Source organism: Sinohyriopsis cumingii, unplaced genomic scaffold, assembly GCF_028554795.1.
Source record: "Sinohyriopsis cumingii isolate HCF-2022 unplaced genomic scaffold, ASM2855479v2 utg001518l, whole genome shotgun sequence".
In the NCBI taxonomy this organism is placed as follows: domain Eukaryota; kingdom Metazoa; phylum Mollusca; class Bivalvia; order Unionida; family Unionidae; genus Sinohyriopsis; species Sinohyriopsis cumingii.
The window spans coordinates 47,814-64,914 of record NW_028316010.1 but is presented as its reverse complement, the minus strand read 5'-3'; the positions used below and the strand labels follow the sequence as shown (position 1 = coordinate 64,914).

General features: G+C 35.7%; 1 protein-coding gene across 1 annotated transcript in view; it reads right to left on the bottom strand.

Annotated features, from left to right (window-relative positions):
* Nucleotides 1–17,101, bottom strand: part of LOC149772056 (uncharacterized) — a 112,491-nt gene that overhangs the window by 83,858 nt on the left and 11,532 nt on the right. Inside the window, exons 6-13 of the mRNA XM_089947924.1 lie at nt 16,496–16,720; nt 14,263–14,487; nt 11,797–12,021; nt 9,564–9,788; nt 7,098–7,322; nt 4,865–5,089; nt 2,399–2,623; nt 166–390 (exon numbers count right to left, since the gene is read on the bottom strand). Of these exons, the coding sequence (XP_089804050.1) occupies nt 166–390; nt 2,399–2,623; nt 4,865–5,089; nt 7,098–7,322; nt 9,564–9,788; nt 11,797–12,021; nt 14,263–14,487; nt 16,496–16,720 (1,800 nt within the window). The remainder of the gene's footprint in view (nt 1–165; nt 391–2,398; nt 2,624–4,864; nt 5,090–7,097; nt 7,323–9,563; nt 9,789–11,796; nt 12,022–14,262; nt 14,488–16,495; nt 16,721–17,101) is intronic.

Below are 17,101 nucleotides of genomic sequence, written 5' to 3'. Positions count from 1 at the left end.
TATGTACTTTATTATATAATTTCAAAGCTTCTTATCAGAGCATGATAAGTAACAAGAATGAATTTTTAAAAGATCTACCATTAGTACTGGTGGAAGTGGTCGACAAGGTGGTAATGTTGGTTGTTGCTTTATCAGGTGTTTTTGTTAAGATAGACATAGTTTTACCTGTAGTAGTGTCTCTATCTGTGGTTGTAGTAGTCGTTGCCGATGTTGTGCTGATACTTGTTGATGGGAGTGTGGTTGTAATTGTGGTATCACTTTCAGTACTTGCTGTCGATGAAGACAATGTCGAGCTCGAGATTGGGAGGCTGGTACTAGTAGTTGTAGTTGTAGGTGTTTCAGTGGATAATGTTGTTGGTTCCACCGTGGTGCTGCTGGTTGTTGTTTGTTCTGTGTAAATACATTCAGAAATAAAATGCCAAGAAAGAATCTCTCGCAATCTGAAAACGTCGCGTATCATTCGGAGAGGGAATCTGATTCTTATTGTGTTTGCAACCAACACGATGTGACAAGCGAGCAAGAGAAAAAGTATTCATTTGCTTCTGCAAACTATCTGCATTATTTTACAGTTTGTACATGTAGAAGTGCAGTCTTTGATATAAGACGATGTTACGAATGCATTGCTGGTAATGTCATCTCCACTATTCAATGATATGACATCTTTATGATGTGTTTGGAAGGAACTACACTCATTTAAGTGTATATGTTTGATCATGTTCTCTTTTTCAATTACGAAACTTCCTTGGTACATATATCCCAGTGAGGGGCCCTGAGTGACCGAGTGGTGTAAAGCGCTTTCCGTTACGGATCACTGCCATCCCACTTCTATCTGCATGGGTTCGAATCTAGGATTCGGCCAATGTGGGTGAGTTAGAAAGCTTGCTACTAGCTTCTCGTGAGTTGGTGGTTCTTCCAGGGGTTTTCCCGGGTTCTTCCTCTACCATTAATACTGGCCGCCATGCATAGCCTATCTTGTGCTGACAAATGACTTTAAACCCCACAACAACAACAACATATCCCAGTGATTTCGTTCGATCTATATCTGCTAAATATCATTAAGTCTTCAAGTAATAGAGCAATACCTAGCACTAATTCTGAGTCTTGTGGGTTACAACAACCGTATAAAGTCTGGAATAAGGAAATAAACTGGCTTTGAAAAGTCTGGATTTAAACAAAATAACCTATGTTTCTTTGATTTTTATTGAAAGTGATTGTCAAAATAAATTCTCCACGTTACGTCAAACAAGTGTATCTTCTAGCACACCTTGACAATACAGTTTAACTGCATCTGATAAATTTAATTTTCCTTTATAAGAGCTATCTAAACTTCCAAATCGAACTCGTCAGGAAATCATATGCTGGTATTTTGTATGTCTATCGTTTATGAATGAGATCAATGCATTTGTTTCTTTTGTCATTTTCTTAATGATGCATATTGTTGGAAATATATATATCTTAGTATGTTCTCCTTCTCAATTGTTCTAATTTAATGCACATATACATCAACGATTTGTTTCTGTATAGCTCTGTGACCTAGGGATAATTATGCTTCTTATACAGCAACATCTAACGTTACATTCTGACCCATGTGCCTTTCGAGAACAATTTAAATATGTGAATTAACGTAAGTTGTATTTCATCCTTATGGTTTTTAAAAACAATTTAATCACTTTTGTTCATCTTTCTTGCACGTGATTGACAACATTATATGTAAAAGAGATTTCTAGCAAGTATACCCTTTACCAATTCTGAACAATTCCATTTATCTGTATCTCGAATCCTTTCCTTTACCGGCTTAATAAACCTCTGAACTTTAAAAGCAATCGGGTGAATCCCCTACATTAAGCCATTCTAGATCTCCTACAATTGTTATTGTTCTTGATGCACGTGTCCAGTTTTGAAAGTGAATGGAAACTATTACTTATCATCTGAATTGCTCAAATGCATTCGTCTCGCAATATGTTGCGTAATAGTATGCTTGTGTTTGTAATATTTCCTTGCTTGAAATTAGGCTTTGGCATTCAAATAGTTCTGCATGGAGAATGGAAGTAAACCAAATCATTCTATATTTGTAAATGATGAATATTTGCAACAATAAACAGTACTAAGAAGTGACAAGAACATCTTATGAAAACATTCCGATTTTCCGATGTATGATTTGGTAGTCTCTCACCTTTAGAATGTAACATAAATTAAGTATCTAAATATAATTTGTCTAGTTATTTTATTTGTTATCATATGCAGTGTGTTATATAATTGAAAACACTCGTATCGGAGCATGAAAAAAAGAATGAGTTTTCTCGTGATCTATCTTGGGTATTGCAGGAAGTCGTCACCGAGGTGGTAATGGTGGTTGTTGTGTTATTAGGTCTTGTTGTTAAGATATACAATTTTTTACCTGTAGTAGTGTCTCTATCTGTGGTTGTAGCAGTCGTTGCCGTTGTAGTGCTGGTACTTCTTGATGGCTGTGTGGTTGTAATTGTGGTATCACTTTCAGTACTAGTTGTCGATGAAGACAATGTCGAACTAGAGGTCGGGACGCTGGTACTAGTAGTTGATGTTGTAGGTGTCTCTGTGGATAATGTTGTTGGTTCCACCGTGGTGCTGCTGGTTGTTGTTTGTTCTGTGCAAATACATTCAGAATTAAAATGTCAAGAACAATTCTCTCACAATCTGAAAACATCAAGTACCATTGGGAGAGGGAATCGGATTCTTACAATCTTTGCATGATCCCTGATGTGACAAGCGAGCAAGAGTAAATTCATTCCTTTGTTTGTGCAGACTATCTGCATTATTTTAAATTTAGTACATGTAGAAGGGCAATCTTTCATATAAGCCGATGGTTGGCATGCATTGCTAGTAATGTCATCTCCATTATTCAGTGATATCTTCAAGATGAGTTTCTAAGGAAATGCACTCACGGTAGGGTTATAAGTCTGATCATGTGCTCCGTTTCGATTACTAAAACTCCAAGGTACCTGTATCCATGTGATTCATTTCGATCTATATATGCAACACATCATTACGTCTGCATGTAATAGAACAAGACCTAACACTACATTCTGGGCCATGTGGGTTACAACAACGGTAGAAATCGTGGTTAAGGAAGGAATTGGCTTTGAAAAATATGGCTTTAAACAAAATGGCTTCTGTTTCTTTGCATTTTAATGAAAATGAGTGTCAAAATAAATTCTCAACGTTACGACAAACAAGATTATCTTCTAGCGAACATTGAACATACAATTTAACTGCATGAGATACGTTTCAATTTCCTTTATAACAACTATCTCAACTTCAAAATTGAGTTCAAGGGCAAAATATATGCCCGTATTTTCGATGTCTTTCATTTATGAACGAGTTCAATGTTTTTGTCTCTTTTGTCATTTTCTAAATGATACCTATTGTAATTACTGTCGCAAAGGACAGGCAAGGGGTTTATGATATGATTACTGTACGTTTACCCCAGCAGAGATTCAAATCATTTTTATTATGATATTGCAGTAATTTCGCAATTCAATTTGTATTACACGATGTAAATATCATTTGTTAGACGATTCTTTCTTTCATAGCAAAGACATTAATTATTCGAAAGTTTTTTCTTTGCAATTAGAACCCTAAGTGAATTGCCATGAATTATTGTCCCGCAAACAAAAACAGCTATGAACAATTTAGAGACTGAATAACGCTCTTAATGTGTTTGCAAGACAAATGATGTACATCGCGAGCAAGAGAAAAAGTGTTTTAAACAGCGCTAATGGATTGATGTTTCAATCTTAGGATATGCGTAGTTGCAAAAAAGGATATAAAAGAATGATAAAATTGTGTCGTTTGTAAAGCCTGCTATATTATTCAATGAAGTCTCCCTGATCCGTTTACAAGCAGGAAAGCTTGTAGGAGATAAATATATCTGAGTTGGATATTCGTCTCATTTATTCCAATTCCACCACACCTACACCTCAATGATTTGTTTCTGTAGATATCTGTGACCCAGAGGTAATTATACAGCATCACCTTTACTTATATTCTGACCCATGTGCCTTTCAATAACATTTGTACTATGTAAATTAATGTGTAGTTGCATTTGTTAATAATGGTTTTAAAAATCTTAATCTTCTGCATTCCTTTTCTTTACACGTGACAGAAAACCGTATATGAAAAGAGATTTCTAGAAAGTATACCTTTTAAAAATTCTGAACAATTCCATTTAAATGTATCTGTAATCCTTTCTTCTTCCCCACCTAATAAACATCTCAACTTTAAAAGCAATCGGGTGAGTACCCTATATTGTGCCATTCTAGATCTCTTACAACTGTTCTTGTTCTGGATGCATGTGTCCATTTTTGGAAGTGAATTGACACTATTACTGATCCTCTGAATCGCTCACATGGATTCGTCTCGCAATGTGTTGCATAATAGAATGCTTATCCTTGTCATATGTCCTTCCCCAAATTGAAATTAGGCTTTGACATTCACTTAGTTTTAAATGGAGAATGGAAGTAAACCAAATGTTTCTCTATATGTAAATGATGAATATTTGCTATACTGAAATATACAAACAAGTGACAATCAGATCTTAAGAGATCATTTTGATTTTCCGAGCAGTCTCGAAGAATGTATGATTTGGTAGTCTCCCACGTATTGAATGCAACATTCAATAAGAATCTAAATATCATTTGTCTGGTTGTTTTATTCGTCATCTTATGTACTTTATTATATAATTTCAAAGCTTCTTATCAGAGCATGATAAGTAACAAGAATGAATTTTTAAAAGATCTACCATTAGTACTGGTGGAAGTGGTCGACAAGGTGGTAATGTAGGTAGTTGATTTATCAGGTGTTTTTGTTAAGATAGACATAGTTTTACCTGTAGTAGTGTCTCTATCTGTGGTTGTAGTAGTCGTTGCCGATGTTGTGCTGATACTTGTTGATGGGAGTGTGGTTGTAATTGTGGTATCACTTTCAGTACTTGCTGTCGATGAAGACAATGTCGAGCTCGAGATTGGGAGGCTGGTACTAGTAGTTGTAGTTGTAGGTGTTTCAGTGGATAATGTTGTTGGTTCCACCGTGGTGCTGCTGGTTGTTGTTTGTTCTGTGTAAATACATTCAGAAATAAAATGCCAAGAAAGAATCTCTCGCAATCTGAAAACGTCGCGTATCATTCGGAGAGGGAATCTGATTCTTATTGTGTTTGCAACCAACACGATGTGACAAGCGAGCAAGAGAAAAAGTATTCATTTGCTTCTGCAAACTATCTGCATTAGTTTACAGTTTGTACATGTAGAAGTGCAGTCTTTGATGTAAGACGATGTTACGAATGCATTGCTGGTAATGTCATCTCCACTATTCAATGATATGATATCTTTATGATGTGTTTGGAAGGAACTACACTCATTTAAGTGTATACGTTTGATCATGTTCTCCTTTTCAATTACGAAACTTCCTTGGTACATATATCCCAGTGAGGGGCCCTGAGTGACCGAATGGTGTAAAGCGCATTCCGTTACGGATCACTGCCATCCCACTTCTATCTGCATGGGTTCGAATCTAGGATTCGGCCAATGTGGGTGAGTTAGAAAGCTTGCTACTAGCTTCTCGTGAGTTGGTGGTTCTTCCAGGGGTTTTCCCGGGTTCTTCCTCTACCATTAATACTGGCCGCCATGCATAGCCTATCGTGTGCTGACAAATTACTTTAAACCCCACAACAACAACAACATATCCCAGTGATTTCGTTCGATCTATATCTGCTAAATATCATTAAGTCTTCAAGTAATAGAGCAATACCTAGCACTAATTCTGAGTCTTGTGGGTTACAACAACCGTATAAAGTCTGGAATAAGGAAATAAACTGGCTTTGAAAAGTCTGGATTTAAACAAAATAACCTATGTTTCTTTGATTTTCATTGAAAGTGATTGTCAAAATAAATTCTCCACGTTACGTCAAACAAGTGTATCTTCTAGCACACCTTGACAATACAGTTTAACTGCATCTGATAAATTTAATTTTCCTTTATAAGAGCTATCTAAACTTCCAAATCGAACTCGTCAGGAAATCATATGCTGGTATTTTGTATGTCTATCGTTTATGAATGAGATCAATGCATTTGTCTCTTTTGTCATTTTCTTAATGATGCATATTGTTGGAAATATATATATCTTAGTATGTTCTCCTTCTCAATTGTTCTAATTTAATGCACATATACATCAACGATTTGTTTCTATATAGCTCTGTGACCTAGGGATAATTATGCTTCTTATACAGCAACATCTAACGTTACATTCTGACCCATGTGCCTTTCGAGAACAATTTAAATATGTGAATTAACGTAAGTTGCATTTCATCTTTATGATTTTTAAAAACAATTTAATCACTTTTGTTCATCTTTCTTGCACGTGATTGACAACATTATATGTAAAAGAGATTTCTAGCAAGTATACCCTTTACCAATTCTGAACAATTCCATTTATCTGTATCTCGAATCCTTTCCTTTAGCGGCCTAATAAAGCTCTGAACTTTAAAAGCAATCGGGTGAATCCCCTACATTAAGCCATTCTAGATCTCCTACAATTGTTATTGTTCTTGATGCACGTGTCCAGTTTTGGAAGTGAATGGAAACTATTACTTATCATCTGAATTGCTCAAATGCATTCGTCTCGCAATATGTTGCGTAATAGTATGCTTGTGTTTGTAATATTTCCTTGCTTGAAATTAGGCTTTGGCATTCAAATAGTTCTGCATGGAGAATGGAAGTAAACCAAATCATTCTATATTTGTAAATGATGAATATTTGCAACAATAAACAGTACTAAGAAGTGACAAGAACATCTTATGAAAACATTCCGATTTTCCGATGTATGATTTGGTAGTCTCTCACCTTTAGAATGTAACATAAATTAAGTATCTAAATATAATTTGTCTAGTTATTTTATTTGTTATCATATGCAGTGTGTTATATAATTGAAAACACTCGTATCGGAGCATGAAAAAAAGAATGAGTTTTCTCGTGATCTATCTTGGGTATTGCAGGAAGTCGTCACCGAGGTGGTAATGGTGGTTGTTGTGTTATTAGGTCTTGTTGTTAAGATATACATTTTTTTACCTGTAGTAGTGTCTCTATCTGTGGTTGTAGCAGTCGTTGCCGTTGTAGTGCTGGTACTTCTTGATGGCTGTGTGGTTGTAATTGTGGTATCACTTTCAGTACTAGTTGTCGATGAAGACAATGTCGAACTAGAGGTCGGGACGCTGGTACTAGTAGTTGATGTTGTAGGTGTCTCTGTGGATAATGTTGTTGGTTCCACCGTGGTGCTGCTGGTTGTTGTTTGTTCTGTGCAAATACATTCAGAATTAAAATGTCAAGAACAATTCTCTCACAATCTGAAAACATCAAGTACCATTGGGAGAGGGAATCGGATTCTTACAATCTTTGCATGATCCCTGATGTGACAAGCGAGCAAGAGTAAATTCATTCCTTTGTTTGTGCAGACTCTCTGCATTATTTTAAATTTAGTACATGTAGAAGGGCAATCTTTCATATAAGCCGATGGTTGGCATGCATTGCTAGTAATGTCATCTCCATTATTCAGTGATATCTTCAAGATGAGTTTCTAAGGAAATGCACTCACGGTAGGGTTATAAGTCTGATCATGTGCTCCGTTTCGATTACTAAAACTCCAAGGTACCTGTATCCATGTGATTCATTTCGATCTATATATGCAACACATCATTACGTCTGCATGTAATAGAACAAGACCTAACACTACATTCTGGGCCATGTGGGTTACAACAACGGTAGAAATCGTGGTTAAGGAAGGAATTGGCTTTGAAAAATATGGTTTTAAACAAAATGGCTTCTGTTTCTTTGCATTTTATTGAAAATGATTGTCAAAATAAATTCTCAACGTTACGACAAACAAGATTATCTTCTAGCGAACATTGAACATACAATTTAACTGCATGAGATACGTTTCAATTTCCTTTATAACAACTATCTCAACTTCAAAATTGAGTTCAAGGGCAAAATATATGCCCGTATTTTCGATGTCTTTCATTTATGAACGAGTTCAATGTTTTTGTCTCTTTTGTCATTTTCTAAATGATACCTATTGTAATTACTGTCGCAAAGGACAGGCAAGGGGTTTATGATATGATTACTGTACCTTTACCCCAGCAGAGATTCAAATCATTTTCCTTATGATATTGCAGTAATTTCGCAATTCAATTTGTATTACACGATGTAAACATCATTTGTTAGGCGATTCTTTCTTTCATAGCAAAGACATTAATTATTCGAAAGTTTTTTCTTTGCAATTAGAACCCTAAGTGAATTGCCATGAATTATTGTCCCGCAAACAAAAACAGCTATGAACAATTTAGAGACTGAATAACGCTCTTAATGTGTTTGCAAGACAAATGATGTACATCGCGAGCAAGAGAAAAAGTGTTTTAAACAGCGCTAATGGATTTATGTTTCAATCTTAGGATATGCGTAGTTGCAAAAAAGGATATAAAAGAATGATAAAATTGTGTCGTTTGTAAAGCCTGCTATATTATTCAATGAAGTCTCCCTGATCCGTTTACAAGCAGGAAAGCTTGTAGGAGATAAATATATCTGAGTTGGATATTCGTCTCATTTATTCCAATTCCACCACACCTACACCTCAATGATTTGTTTCTGTAGATATCTGTGACCCAGAGGTAATTATACAGCATCACCTTTACTTATATTCTGACCCATGTGCCTTTCAATAACATTTGTACTATGTAAATTAATGTGTAGTTGCATTTGTTAATAATGGTTTTAAAAATCTTAATCTTCTGCATTCCTTTTCTTTACACGTGACAGAAAACCGTATATGAAAAGAGATTTCTAGAAAGTATACCTTTTAAAAATTCTGAACAATTCCATTTAAATGTATCTGTAATCCTTTCTTCTTCCCTACCAAATAAACATCTCAACTTTAAAAGCAATCGGGTGAGTACCCTATATTGTGCCATTCTAGATCTCTTACAATTGTTCTTGTTCTGGATGCATGTGTCCATTTTTGGAAGTGAATTGACACTATTACTGATCCTCTGAATCGCTCACATGGATTCGTCTCGCAATGTGTTGCATAATAGAATGCTTGTCCTTGTCATATGTCCTTCCCCAAATTGAAATTAGGCTTTGACATTCACTTAGTTTTAAATGGAGAATGGAAGTAAACCAAATGTTTCTCTATTTGTAAATGATGAATATTTGCTATACTGAAATATACAAACAAGTGACAATCAGATCTTAAGAGATCATTTTGATTTTCCGAGCAGTCTCGAAGAATGTATGATTTGGTAGTCTCCCACGTATTGAATGCAACATTCAATAAGAATCTAAATATCATTTGTCTGGTTGTTTTATTCGTCATCTTATGTACTTTATTATATAATTTCAAAGCTTCTTATCAGAGCATGATAAGTAACAAGAATGAATTTTTAAAAGATCTACCATTAGTACTGGTGGAAGTGGTCGACAAGGTGGTAATGTAGGTAGTTGCTTTATCAGGTGTTTTTGTTAAGATAGACATAGTTTTACCTGTAGTAGTGTCTCTATCTGTGGTTGTAGTAGTCGTTGCCGATGTTGTGCTGATACTTGTTGATGGGAGTGTGGTTGTAATTGTGGTATCACTTTCAGTACTTGCTGTCGATGAAGACAATGTCGAGCTCGAGATTGGGAGGCTGGTACTAGTAGTTGTAGTTGTAGGTGTTTCAGTGGATAATGTTGTTGGTTCCACCGTGGTGCTGCTGGTTGTTGTTTGTTCTGTGTAAATACATTCAGAAATAAAATGCCAAGAAAGAATCTCTCGCAATCTGAAAACGTCGCGTATCATTCGGAGAGGGAATCTGATTCTTATTGTGTTTGCAACCAACACGATGTGACAAGCGAGCAAGAGAAAAAGTATTCATTTGCTTCTGCAAACTATCTGCATTAGTTTACAGTTTGTACATGTAGAAGTGCAGTCTTTGATGTAAGAAGATGTTACGAATGCATTGCTGGTAATGTCATCTCCACTATTCAATGATATGATATCTTTATGATGTGTTTGGAAGGAACTACACTCATTTAAGTGTATACGTTTGATCATGTTCTCCTTTTCAATTACGAAACTTCCTTGGTACATATATCCCAGTGAGGGGCCCTGAGTGACCGAATGGTGTAAAGCGCTTACCGTTACGGATCACTGCCATCCCACTTCTATCTGCATGGGTTCGAATCTAGGATTCGGCCAATGTGGGTGAGTTAGAAAGCTTGCTACTAGCTTCTCGTGAGTTGGTGGTTCTTCCAGGGGTTTTCCCGGGTTCTTCCTCTACCATTAATACTGGCCGCCATGCATAGCCTATCGTGTGCTGACAAATTACTTTAAACCCCACAACAACAACAACATATCCCAGTGATTTCGTTCGATCTATATCTGCTAAATATCATTAAGTCTTCAAGTAATAGAGCAATACCTAGCACTAATTCTGAGTCTTGTGGGTTACAACAACCGTATAAAGTCTGGAATAAGGAAATAAACTGGCTTTGAAAAGTCTGCATTTAAACAAAATAACCTATGTTTCTTTGATTTTCATTGAAAGTGATTGTCAAAATAAATTCTCCACGTTACGTCAAACAAGTGTATCTTCTAGCACACCTTGACAATACAGTTTAACTGCATCTGATAAATTTAATTTTCCTTTATAAGAGCTATCTAAACTTCCAAATCGAACTCGTCAGGAAATCATATGCTGGTATTTTGTATGTCTATCGTTTATGAATGAGATCAATGCATTTGTCTCTTTTGTCATTTTCTTAATGATGCATATTGTTGGAAATATATATATCTTAGTATGTTCTCCTTCTCAATTGTTCTAATTTAATGCACATATACATCAACGATTTGTTTCTGTATAGCTCTGTGACCTAGGGATAATTATGCTTCTTATACAGCAACATCTAACGTTACATTCTGACCCATGTGCCTTTCGAGAACAATTTAAATATGTGAATTAACGTAAGTTGCATTTCATCTTTATGATTTTTAAAAACAATTTAATCACTTTTGTTCATCTTTCTTGCACGTGATTGACATCATTATATGTAAAAGAGATTTCTAGCAAGTATACCCTTTACCAATTCTGAACAATTCCATTTATCTGTATCTCGAATCCTTTCCTTTAGCGGCCTAATAAAGCTCTGAACTTTAAAAGCAATCGGGTGAATCCCCTACATTAAGCCATTCTAGATCTCCTACAATTGTTATTGTTCTTGATGCACGTGTCCAGTTTTGGAAGTGAATGGAAACTATTACTTATCATCTGAATTGCTCAAATGCATTCGTCTCGCAATATGTTGCGTAATAGTAGTGTTATGTTTGTAATATTTCCTTGCTTGAAATTAGGCTTTGGCATTCAAATAGTTCTGCATGGAGAATGGATTTAAACCAAATCATTCTATATTTGTAAATGATGAATATTTGCAACAATAAACAGTACTAAGAAGTGACAAGAACATCTTATGAAAACATTCCGATTTTCCGATGTATGATTTGGTAGTCTCTCACGTTTAGAATGTAACATAAATTAAGTATCTAAATATAATTTGTCTAGTCATTTTATTTGTTATCATATGCGGTGTGTTATATAATTGAAAACACTCGTATCGGAGCATGAAAAAAAGAATGAGTTTTCTCGTGATCTATCTTGGGTATTGCAGGAAGTCGTCACCGAGGTGGTAATGGTGGTTTTTGTGTTATTAGGTCTTGTTGTTAAGATATACATTTTTTTACCTGTAGTAGTGTCTCTATCTGTGGTTGTAGCAGTCGTTGCCGTTGTAGTGCTGGTACTTCTTGATGGCTGTGTGGTTGTAATTGTGGTATCACTTTCAGTACTAGTTGTCGATGAAGACAATGTCGAACTAGAGGTCGGGACGCTGGTACTAGTAGTTGATGTTGTAGGTGTCTCTGTGGATAATGTTGTTGGTTCCACCGTGGTGCTGCTGGTTGTTGTTTGTTCTGTGCAAATACATTCAGAATTAAAATGTCAAGAACAATTCTCTCACAATCTGAAAACATCAAGTACCATTGGGAGAGGGAATCGGATTCTTACAATCTTTGCATGATCCCTGATGTGACAAGCGAGCAAGAGTAAATTCATTCCTTTGTTTGTGCAGACTCTCTGCATTATTTTAAATTTAGTACATGTAGAAGGGCAATCTTTCATATAAGCCGATGGTTGGCATGCATTGCTAGTAATGTCATCTCCATTATTCAGTGATATCTTCAAGATGAGTTTCTAAGGAAATGCACTCACGGTAGGGTTATAAGTCTGATCATGTTCTCCGTTTCGATTACTAAAACTCCAAGGTACCTGTATCCATGTGATTCATTTCGATCTATATATGCAACACATCATTACGTCTGCATGTAATAGAACAAGACCTAACACTACATTCTGGGCCATGTGGGTTACAACAACGGTAGAAATCGTGGTTAAGGAAGGAATTGGCTTTGAAAAATATGGTTTTAAACAAAATGGCTTCTGTTTCTTTGCATTTTATTGAAAATGAGTGTCAAAATAAATTCTCAACGTTACGACAAACAAGATTATCTTCTAGCGAACATTAAACATACAATTTAACTGCATGAGATACGTTTCAATTTCCTTTATAACAACTATCTCAACTTCAAAATTGAGTTCAAGGGCAAAATATATGCCCGTATTTTCGATGTCTTTCATTTATGAACGAGTTCAATGTTTTTGTCTCTTTTGTCATTTTCTAAATGATACCTATTGTAATTACTGTCGCAAAGGACAGGCAAGGGGTTTATGATATGATTACTGTACCTTTACCCCAGCAGAGATTCAAATCATTTTCCTTATGATATTGCAGTAATTTCGCAATTCAATTTGTATTACACGATGTAAATATCATTTGTTAGGCGATTCTTTCTTTCATAGCAAAGACATTAATTATTCGAAAGTTTTTTCTTTGCAATTAGAACCCTAAGTGAATTGCCATGAATTATTGTCCCGCAAACAAAAACAGCTATGAACAATTTAGAGACTGAATAACGCTCTTAATGTGTTTGCAAGACAAATGATGTACATCGCGAGCAAGAGAAAAAGTGTTTTAAACAGCGCTAATGGATTTATGTTTCAATCTTAGGATATGCGTAGTTGCAAAAAAGGATATAAAAGAATGATAAAATTGTGTCGTTTGTAAAGCCTGCTATATTATTCAATGAAGTCTCCCTGATCCGTTTACAAGCAGGAAAGCTTGTAGGAGATAAATATATCTGAGTTGGATATTCGTCTCATTTATTCCAATTCCACCACACCTACACCTCAATGATTTGTTTCTGTAGATATCTGTGACCCAGAGGTAATTATACAGCATCACCTTTACTTATATTCTGACCCATGTGCCTTTCAATAACATTTGTACTATGTAAATTAATGTGTAGTTGCATTTGTTAATAATGGTTTTAAAAATCTTAATCTTCTGCATTCCTTTTCTTTACACGTGACAGAAAACCGTATATGAAAAGAGATTTCTAGAAAGTATACCTTTTAAAAATTCTGAACAATTCCATTTAAATGTATCTGTAATCCTTTCTTCTTCCCCACCTAATAAACATCTCAACTTTAAAAGCAATCGGGTGAGTACCCTATATTGTGCCATTCTAGATCTCTTACAATTGTTCTTGTTCTGGATGCATGTGTCCATTTTTGGAAGTGAATTGACACTATTACTGATCCTCTGAATCGCTCAAATGGATTCGTCTCGCAATGTGTTGCATAATAGAATGCTTGTCCTTGTCATATGTCCTTCCCCAAATTGAAATTAGGCTTTGACATTCACTTAGTTTTAAATGGAGAATGGAAGTAAACCAAATGTTTCTCTATTTGTAAATGATGAATATTTGCTATACTGAAATATACAAACAAGTGACAATCAGATCTTAAGAGATCATTTTGATTTTCCGAGCAGTCTCGAAGAATGTATGATTTGGTAGTCTCCCACGTATTGAATGCAACATTCAATAAGAATCTAAATATCATTTGTCTGGTTGTTTTATTCGTCATCTTATGTACTTTATTATATAATTTCAAAGCTTCTTATCAGAGCATGATAAGTAACAAGAATGAATTTTTAAAAGATCTACCATTAGTACTGGTGGAAGTGGTCGACGAGGTGGTAATGTTGGTTGTTGCTTTATCAGGTGTTTTTGTTAAGATAGACATAGTTTTACCTGTAGTAGTGTCTCTATCTGTGGTTGTAGTAGTCGTTGCCGATGTTGTGCTGATACTTGTTGATGGGAGTGTGGTTGTAATTGTGGTATCACTTTCAGTACTTGCTGTCGATGAAGACAATGTCGAGCTCGAGATTGGGAGGCTGGTACTAGTAGTTGTAGTTGTAGGTGTTTCAGTGGATAATGTTGTTGGTTCCACCGTGGTGCTGCTGGTTGTTGTTTGTTCTGTGTAAATACATTCAGAAATAAAATGCCAAGAAAGAATCTCTCGCAATCTGAAAACGTCGCGTATCATTCGGAGAGGGAATCTGATTCTTATTGTGTTTGCAACCAACACGATGTGACAAGCGAGCAAGAGAAAAAGTATTCATTTGCTTCTGCAAACTATCTGCATTATTTTACAGTTTGTACATGTAGAAGTGCAGTCTTTGATATAAGACGATGTTACGAATGCATTGCTGGTAATGTCATCTCCACTATTCAATGATATGATATCTTTATGATGTGTTTGGAAGGAACTACACTCATTTAAGTGTATACGTTTGATCATGTTCTCCTTTTCAATTACGAAACTTCCATGGTACATATATCCCAGTGAGGGGCCCTGAGTGACCGAGTGGTGTAAAGCGCTTTCCGTTACGGATCACTGCCATCCTACTTCTATCTGCATGGGTTCGAGTCTAGGATTCGGCCAATGTGGGTGAGTTAGAAAGCTTGCTACTAGCTTCTCGTGAGTTGGTGGTTCTTCCAGGGGTTTTCCCGGGTTCTTCCTCTACCATTAATACTGCCCGCCATGCAGAGCCTATCGTGTGCTGACAAATGACTTTAAACCCCACAACAACAACAACATATCCCAGTGATTTCGTTCGATCTATATCTGCTAAATATCATTAAGTCTTCAAGTAATAGAGCAATACCTAGCACTAATTCTGAGTCTTGTGGGTTATAACAACCGTATAAAGTCTGGAATAAGGAAATAAACTGGCTTTGAAAAGTCTGGATTTAAACAAAATAACCTATGTTTCTTTGATTTTTATTGAAAGTGATTGTCAAAATAAATTCTCCACGTTACGTCAAACAAGTGTATCTTCTAGCACACCTTGACAATACAGTTTAACTGCATCTGATAAATTTAATTTTCCTTTATAAGAGCTATCTAAACTTCCAAATCGAACTCGTCAGGAAATCATATGCTGGTATTTTGTATGTCTATCGTTTATGAATGAGATCAATGCATTTGTCTCTTTTGTCATTTTCTTAATGATGCATATTGTTGGAAATATATATATCTTAGTATGTTCTCCTTCTCAATTGTTCTAATTTAATGCACATATACATCAACGATTTGTTTCTGTATAGCTCTGTGACCTAGGGATAATTATGCTTCTTATACAGCAACATCTAACGTTACATTCTGACCCATGTGCCTTTCGAGAACAATTTAAATATGTGAATTAACGTAAGTTGTATTTCATCCTTATGGTTTTTAAAAACAATTTAATCACTTTTGTTCATCTTACTTGCACGTGATTGACAACATTATATGTAAAAGAGATTTCTAGCAAGTATACCCTTTACCAATTCTGAACAATTCCATTTATCTGTATCTCGAATCCTTTCCTTTAGCGGCCTAATAAAGCTCTGAACTTTAAAAGCAATCGGGTGAATCCCCTACATTAAGCCATTCTAGATCTCCTACAATTGTTATTGTTCTTGATGCACGTGTCCAGTTTTGGAAGTGAATTGAAACTATTACTTATCATCTGAATTGCTCAAATGCATTCGTCTCGCAATATGTTGCGTAATAGTATGCTTGTGTTTGTAATATTTCCTTGCTTGAAATTAGGCTTTGGCATTCAAATAGTTCTGCATGGAGAATGGAAGTAAACCAAATCATTCTATATTTGTAAATGATGAATATTTGCAACAATAAACAGTACTAAGAAGTGACAAGAACATCTTATGAAAACATTCCGATTTTCCGATGTATGATTTGGTAGTCTCTCACGTTTAGAATGTAACATAAATTAAGTATCTAAATATAATTTGTCTAGTTATTTTATTTGTTATCATATGCAGTGTGTTATATAATTGAAAACACTCGTATCGGAGCATGAAAAAAAGAATGAGTTTTCTCGTGATCTATCTTGGGTATTGCAGGAAGTCGTCACCAAGGTGGTAATGGTGATTGTTGTGTTATTAGGTCTTGTTGTTAAGATATACATTTTTTTACCTGTAGTAGTGTCTCTATCTGTGGTTGTAGCAGTCGTTGCCGTTGTAGTGCTGGTACTTCTTGATGGCTGTGTGGTTGTAATTGTGGTATCACTTTCAGTACTAGTTGTCGATGAAGACAATGTCGAACTAGAGGTCGGGACGCTGGTACTAGTAGTTGATGTTGTAGGTGTCTCTGTGGATAATGTTGTTGGTTCCACCGTGGTGCTGCTGGTTGTTGTTTGTTCTGTGCAAATACATTCAGAACTAAAATGTCAAGAACAATTCTCTCACAATCTGAAAACATCAAGTACCATTGGGAAAGGGAATCGGATTCTTACAATCTTTGCATGATCCCTGATGTGACAAGCGAGCAAGAGTAAATTCATTCCTTTGTTTGTGCAGACTATCTGCATTATTTTAAATTTAGTACATGTAGAAGGGCAATCTTTCATATAAGCCGATGGTTGGCATGCATTGCTAGTAATGTCATCTCCATTATTCAGTGATATCTTCAAGATGAGTTTCTAAGGAAATGCACTCACGGTAGGGTTATAAGTCTGATCATGTGCTCCGTTTCGATTACTAAAACTCCAAGGTACCTGTATCCATGTGATTCATTTCGATC